At 36.4% G+C, this 7,705-nt stretch overlaps 1 protein-coding gene across 1 annotated transcript; it reads right to left on the reverse strand.

The window, feature by feature from the left end:
* On the reverse strand, positions 2,407 to 7,262 carry LOC107609225 (cytochrome c oxidase subunit 6b-1). Its single transcript, XM_016311101.2, has 5 exons — positions 7,044 to 7,262; positions 5,116 to 5,364; positions 4,833 to 4,915; positions 4,643 to 4,724; positions 2,407 to 2,778 (listed from the first exon to the last, which is right to left on the reverse strand). The coding sequence occupies exons 1-5, from the start codon at positions 7,071 to 7,073 to the stop codon at positions 2,725 to 2,727; spliced, it is 498 nt and encodes a 165-aa protein (XP_016166587.1). The 5' UTR covers positions 7,074 to 7,262; the 3' UTR covers positions 2,407 to 2,724.

The raw sequence follows: 7,705 nt of genomic DNA on the forward strand, positions 1-7,705 counted from the left end.
TGGATTTAGCATGAGGACATGCTAGTGTTTAAGTGTGGGGAGGTTGATAAACTCATATTTCATGAGTTCTTTTGTGCTTAATTAGAGTGATTTATTCAACTCTTCACCTACTTATTCACATTAATTGCATGGTTTTACTTTTCCTTCCTTATTATGTCATATTGTGAAAAACATGTTTCCTAAGCTTTAAAAAAATTAATTATTTTAATTACCTTTATTTCCATTCGATGCCGTGATTAGTGTGTTGAGTAGCTTCAGGTTTCCTAAGGCTGAATGACTTAAAGGATGAAAAAGGAAACATACAAAAATGGAAGGAGAAGGCAAAACGGAGCTTTAAGGAAACTGGTATCCACGCGATCGCATGGACAACGCGATCGCGTGCCAGAAGCAAAGAAGCAGCGACGCGGCCGCATGACTGACGCGACCGCGCGCCTTGAGTAGAACACCCATGACGCGGACGCGTGACTGACGCGACCGCGTGGAAAGGAAAAGCTCCAGATGACGCGATCGCGTGACCCACGCGGACGCGTGACAGAGGCCACAAATCAGAATTTACAGAATACGCCCCCAGCGATTTCTGAAGCCCTTTTTGCCCCAGATCCAAGTACAGAAAGCATAGATTAGAGGTTATAAAGTGGAGGAATGCATCCATTCAGAGAGAGCTCTCCAACTTCTAGTTTTCATGATTTAGATTTAGTTTAGAGAGAGATTCTCTCTCTCTCTTAGGATTTAGGACTTCTTCTTGTTTTGGGAGTAACTCTGGATCCAGGTTTTAATGTTCTTTTATTTCAATTTTACTTTTATTTATTTGATTCCAATATTTGAATTGATTATTATAATTTAAATTATGAATTATTCCATGTTACAGATTTCTATTTGAATTAATGATATTTAAGGTATTTTCAGTTTATGATTGTTCTCTTTGATTTAAGTTGCAAGTTGCTCCATTCTAAGGACACTTTTATTAATTCAGCAATTTACTTTTTCCCCTTTTGGTTTTGGTTAAGAATTCAGTAACTCAACAGTTATTAAACTCAACATAATTGATAATCGTTATCTTGCTAATTGATCTGAACTTCAATAATCCCAACTTTTTCCTAGGAAATAAATATGCTTCGAAGGTCAAACTAATTAGTCCCTTGACTTACCTTTGCTTCATAGGTTAACTAAGTAGAATTAAAATACAACTTTCATTATTGTTGAGAGGGATAACTAAGTTGGACTTCTAATTTCCCTTATCTTGCCAAAAGTTGTTTTACAGTTATTATTTATTTTTAATTGCCATTTAATTCACTCGTCATTTAAATTACTTGCTTCTTACCTACTAAACCCCGATTACAACCTTTATAACCAATAATAAGAACATACTTCCTCGCAGTTCCTTGAGAAGACAACCCGAGGTTTGAATACTCGGTTAACAATTTTTAAGGGGTTTGTTATTTGTGACACCCAAAACGTTTGTACGAAAGGGATTTTTGTCGGTTTAGAGACTATATCTACAACGCGACTGTTTTTATGACATTCTTTACTGGCAGAAATCACGATCGTCAGGCACCCGCAATTTTCAGTTCAAAGGTAATTACGGTATAACTATTGGCTGTATCTAGAATAGGCACTCATAAAGGATAGGATCAGTAACCCGAGCTTACCTCAAGGATTCTATGGATGTGTGGTAGTGGGAAGGCATCTTTAAAGCGGGTCTTCTTTTGGTCAAAGTAGTCTATACACACATTTTCTACTTTTCGTCAGCTTTCTTATCTAGGACGACGTTTGACAACTCGGTTGATATGAGAGTTCTCTAATGAACCTAGCTTGTAGGAGACACTCCAGTTGCTTTCTTACTTCCTGTGTCCTCTGTGTTCTCTTGCCAACATTTTCTTCGTCTTTTTGTCATTGGCTTGGGTTTTGGGTTTAAAGCTAGGCAATGTGACATGACATCAGAGTTAATTCCCGGCATGTCTGCTGACATCCATGCAAAAAGATCCTTTTCTGGCCTAGGCCTCAGATATTCCTCAACTCATGCATCTGGGTTTGCCAGGAATATCCCTGTGGCATCTTTCTTAGGGCAAAGCTTGCATTGTTACACAAGGATCGTAATCAATTATGAAATGGATCGAAATCCTAGTAACAATAACTTGCAAGTATTTGTGTGTATGGTGTTTGTTTGCTGAGGACACCAGTTATTACTTATTAGGCCGTAGGGCTGCATTGAGAGGTCGATTATCTTCTGCTACCATCAAAACTTTATATCTATTCGATTATTAGTGTAGCGTTCTAATAAGTGCAGAGCGAAAAAAAAAAACTAAAGAAGTGTTCTAGTATTTGAAAATTACCTTTCATATAGATATTTGCGCCTCATCTCCGCTTTTTTAATCATTAGTAAAAATATAGCACTATAATAATATAAAATTAAACAAAAGAAAGTTGTATATTTTAATCATTTCCGTTCGTTTACCTTTATTTTGGGGGATAGTTGACTAGAGCAAAATCCCTCAGGCAGTAAGGAATCCGGTAAATAATATAGCAACCTCTGGAAATTCCCCCCAGAAGCGTTTCATGGAATTTGTACAGCTCAAACTAGTTCAAACAGACAGCCAAAATTTTCTTATTAAACCAATGCCTGACATGGACAACATTTCTCCCAAAGTATGTGCTTTTTATCTCCAGCAATTTTAAATGCAACAATGCAAGAAAATTGAATCAGCGGTTACAGACAAGTGCAGCCTACAGTGGGCCCGGGAATGTTCCATTCTCCCTTTGCTCATTCCATCGGTCAATCTGATACCACGACAATTAAGAAATCACAATAGACCCTTAGAATGCAATATAAATAATAATGATAACATAAACAAACACACATAACGAAAATAAAAAAGATTTATGTGTTGATCTGATGGAAATCGTCAACAAAATTTGCTAATCAGGCATCCATCTTAAACAGCGAGAAAACTAATGCAAACATTACAGATATGGCGACGTTGAGCTTTTATGCCGTCTAATTTCAGTCCCGATCTAAGCCATATACACTATTATGACCACTAAACTCCTTGAATGGTATCAAACACTAACATTCTACAGTGAAATGTTTATACACTTTAACCTCCTATGAAAAATGGTTGACAAGTATTAGAAATTCAAAATCCCAATATAGTGTATGCAAGAAAGAATTGAAAGAAGTGAAGTAGGCTACTTGAGGGCTAAGCTACTTGAGGGCTAAAATTGTGAAAGGACATTATCAGATGGTTTATGGTTATGCTGAGTTGACAGTGCATAGGCAATGTGAGATCAGGAGATTTTAGAGGGTTTTAATTCTGTAAGGGGGTTAATTATAGGGGTAGATCACCTAATTGGCCAGGACTTTGAATATATTCTCTCTTTTGCTTACAAGTTCAATCTTCTTTCCACACTCTTTTCTGAGCTGAATTTCATATTAGAATTCCAGCTCCAAATCAAATATATAGGGTTTCTTCATTTTCTTGTGGGCCTAGTATAACCAGTTCTAAGTAGCAATAAGTTATTCAAATATGGCTTCTTGATTAAAGGAAGAACTAATCACTATATAGAAAAGAGGGTTCTAATCATTTCAAAAAGTTACAATGATCTTTAGATGGAATTGCATTGTCAGGTAGCTGATAAGAACCAGTACTTCATGCAATAAAATGAACAAAAATCCTGGGAATGATCATACTATCAGAGTTGCGACCAGTCAGTTATCTGTCCAAAGGAATGGATAATATGAACAGAAATAAGAGAACAAGGTTCCAAGTGCTATACTGCTATATCAGCATAGTTTCTCGCAGTCCAAGCCAATATTCAGCTTACCACCTTTCGGACCTCCCACATTTTAGATCTAATATTCTCCCCTTTTTACCAACTCATACAGTATGTTTCTGTCTCTTAAGTGGCATATTGTTGTCCCCAGCACTTTAGGACTAACACTCCTTGATATTCCCCCAATCTAACACCTTACAGAACTTCCTTCTATGATATACAAATACAGCTCAGGTCCTATCAATAGCAATGAGTATGTATGTCGAACATTTGCAGGGATAAACTGAATAGAAGTATTCAAGCCACAAGAGTTGAAGGAGGAGATGCATGACAGAATGTAATATGACAATGGAAGAGCTGAACAGAGCAATTAACTGAATGTTCAAAAAAGCTGCAAGTGTCCAAAGTGTTATCCATCTGTCCATGTAATAAGAACATCTACCAAAAGATGTACTCAAGAATTCTTCATTTATCCCAATAAACTATCCCGGCATGTTTAATAACTATAATTGCTACCTTATTGTCACTTTTCACACGTTTCTGATTTAACAGGAAGTCAGACATCATAGAGAGTGAATTTAGAACACAGAAAAGCATAGTTGCAGGCTAGTAGCATATAGGATGCAATTTCCTGTCAGTTTATATAACTACCAACAAAGTAAAAGATGCAATGCAACTCCATCTCATCGAAAAAGTATCCAGTAAGACCACAAACACATGGCAACTTAACATAAGCAAGAAGAAATTTAAGTAAATGAATCTTACCAGACATGCAGACCCAATGCTTAGTTATTCAATAGATAATCGACAATGTTGATCGAAAAAAAAAAAATAGATGGATAAATAAATAATGTCCAGTAAAAATACATACCCATTCACCAGGGCAAAGTGAGCGATAATATTTAGCAAACTTATCGCATTCTGGTGCACCTTCTCCTTTTGCAGCTACACATCTGCACAAGAAGTTCATAGTTTAAAACAAAAGGAGATTGAGCCTCTTCTGAAAGTGCAAACAATCAGCTCAATAGAAATAAAAGCCAACAATAAAGAAGATGGCTAACCGGTGATATTCCACATATCGGGTAAAGCAATGCCTTGTTTGATTTGTGGTTGGAAAACGGAAATCTGCTGGAGCAGTCTCAAGCTGGAAACAATAACACAAATATGAACATAATTATCTTGAACACAAAAGGAGGAGCATCAAGCATGATTGAAATGTAATGTGTCCAATGTTAGTAATCCTCAGAGACTTAATTGTTCTTTTCTTTTTCAGGGACCCATTAGTCCTCTGCAGAATTCCTAAGGGACCTAGTTCTCCTTTTATTCAAAATTTTTTAAAACTACCTTAATCTCTGCGGTCTCTTCAGCTGCATCTTCATCACCAGACTTTTCTTCTTCAACACTTCCACTACTTTGCTCTTCCGTGCTCTCTTCAGGAGGAGGGACGACTTCACTGCTTTCCTCAGCAGCCGTGGCAGCAACAGGAGTTGTTTCCTCCGCAGTCTTCTCGACAACAGTTTCCTCCAGAGCAGACTCCTTTTCAACTTCTTTAGCTTCAACAGGTTTCTCCTGTTTATCCTTTACATAATATTCCTGCATGTTGGGGAAAAAAATATCTATCATCACATTTATAACACAGAACATAAGAATCAGAAATCTATTATAAGAGTGTGTGTGTATATATATTATATATATAAAGCAGTTTAAAACGGACTACACAAGAGCCTGTTTGGAAACTCTCGGAATAGAAATTTCTAGAAAATTGGAATTCTATTTCACGCTTTGGTATTAAAAAACAGCAAAGATTTCAATTCTAATGAGGATGCGATTCTCATGTTAAGGCTATATACAAATCAGACCAAAATGGATCTAATTTCTAATTCAATTCTCATGGCTTGATACATAAAAATTTATATACCAAAACTATCCTCATTAAGAAACTAAAATAGCAAAATATAACCCTAGTGTTATCTAACGCTTCTTTTATTTCTACACAAGAAGCGACTCTAACAAACCACCACCATCATTACTTCCATCATCATTATTTGATCTGCTCTTCCTCATATTCCCATTCTGGATCACCACCCCACTCCTTCAACTAAAAACAAGGTAAGAAAGAATAGACAGACTAAATCACAAAGTCAGCCATGTCTTGCTTATTAGGCAAAAACTTCAACAACTTACTTTGGGATCTTGTGGGAAAAGGGTGGTTCTGGGTAATGGATTTTACATATGACCATTTATCTGTATAAATGTGCATTCTTCAATGAAGAGTTGGAATTGAAACTTCGCTATTGTGGGTTTTTCAATAGGGTACTGGTGTTGAAGTGTTGAGGGTATAATTCTCATTTTAAACTACTTCTACACAATTCAATTCAATTATATTCTAATTCATTCCAAACCTAAGAACTCTCAGAATTGAATTAATTCAAGAATTCTATTCAATTCCATCACAACTTTTGTTTCCAAAGACACTTGAATTTTACTAGAACCAAGCCCAATTAAGATAGGGGTGTCTATCTATTTCTTCACACGACATAACCATTGGATAATAAACATGAGATCCTGCGTTCCTTATAAAATGATATATCATCTACCACGAATAAAGTGATGGAAACTTAGCTAATAAACACATATTAGAAACTAAACATAATATGAGAAAACTTGTATACTGTACCTTGTTAATACGGTAGAAATCAAGAACCTAAACTCTTCAGTCATACAACAGACTGAATTACAGTGGAAGGGAAAAATAAAGCTCCCATAGAAAGAACAAAGTTAATTTGGACAATAAAAGGGACTTGTCCTAATTCCCATGATATAGATCTAACTTCGCATTTCTGTTTCCGGAATTTCAGGTAGATACAATACAACAGATTAGAAAATGTCATGGATTATCCCATAAGTTTTGTGCAAGATCCAGAACATATAATAAGCTTAATTTATCATGAAACACTTTAAAACCAAATTAAAAAAACACAAACATACACACACATTAAAAAGGAAGCAAACACAAACTTTTAACTATAAATTGAATCCAATCACAAGCTAGCACAAAATAATCCCTACTGTGAATTAATTGAATCAAGCTTCAATTTCTAACTTACGCATTCTAAATTGATTAAAAAAGAGCTTTTAAAAGCGGGAAAAGAAAGAGTGAACTTGAATAAGCTAAGATATACCAAAATTAAGAAAAGATCGACGAGTGTAGAGAGTAAAACTGACAAGAAAGATAAGAAAAGAGTGATAAATGAGAAGTTAAGGAACGGAACCTCAGCAAGGGATTGAGGCTTGTCGGCCATGGAGTGAAGAAGGGTAGCGGCGGAACAACAGAGAAGGAAAGGGATTTCGTTTGCTTTCTTGTTTGGTAGGTCAAAACGCAGCAGCAGCAGAAAACAAATGGTTTTAGTTTTTGCTAATTAAAAAAGTACATGGGTGAGCTTTTGCTGTGTAGTGAAATGGCATCCACAGTCAAAGCTGTGTGTGTGGCGCCACGTGTCTATAATTCTCAGCCACGTGGGTCCAGATGTTCCCAGATCCATCCCGAAGGTCATGGGGCCCTGCTCTCCCTTGTACTGAAGCACTGTTACTGCTGACTTGGGCCTTTCTGTAACTTTTCTTTTCCATGTTTTAGTTTTAAACAGTGTCTTGGTATCCAACTTCGATCGAGTTAATCTAGTAATTAGTTATTAATCTCCTTAAATAACTCAAAGCTGTGTCACGTGTCTATAATTCTCAGCCACGTGGGTCCAGATGTTCCCAGATCCATCCCGAAGGTCATGGGGCCCTGCTCTCCCTTCTCTCCCTTCACTGTTACTGCTGACTTGGGCCTTTCTGTAACTTTTCTTTTCCATGTTTTAGTTTTAAACAGTGTCTTGGTATCCAACTTCGATCGAGTTAATCTAGTAATTAGTTATTAATCTCCTTAAATAAC

The sequence above is a fragment of the Arachis ipaensis genome, chromosome B07 (genome assembly GCF_000816755.2).
Source record: "Arachis ipaensis cultivar K30076 chromosome B07, Araip1.1, whole genome shotgun sequence".
In the NCBI taxonomy this organism is placed as follows: Eukaryota; Viridiplantae; Streptophyta; class Magnoliopsida; order Fabales; family Fabaceae; genus Arachis; species Arachis ipaensis.

Excerpts from the sequence above, each read along its gene's own strand:
- LOC107609225 (XM_016311101.2), bottom strand. The coding sequence starts at position 7,073 with ATGGCCGACAAGCCTCAATCCCTTGCTGAG. Across the intron at positions 4,916-5,115 it reads AAGAGACCGCAGAGATTAAG|CTTGAGACTGCTCCAGCAGA; the intron begins GTAGTTTTAAAA and ends TATTGTTTCCAG. Across the intron at positions 4,725-4,832 it reads CGATATGTGGAATATCACCG|ATGTGTAGCTGCAAAAGGAG; the intron begins GTTAGCCATCTT and ends CTTCTTGTGCAG.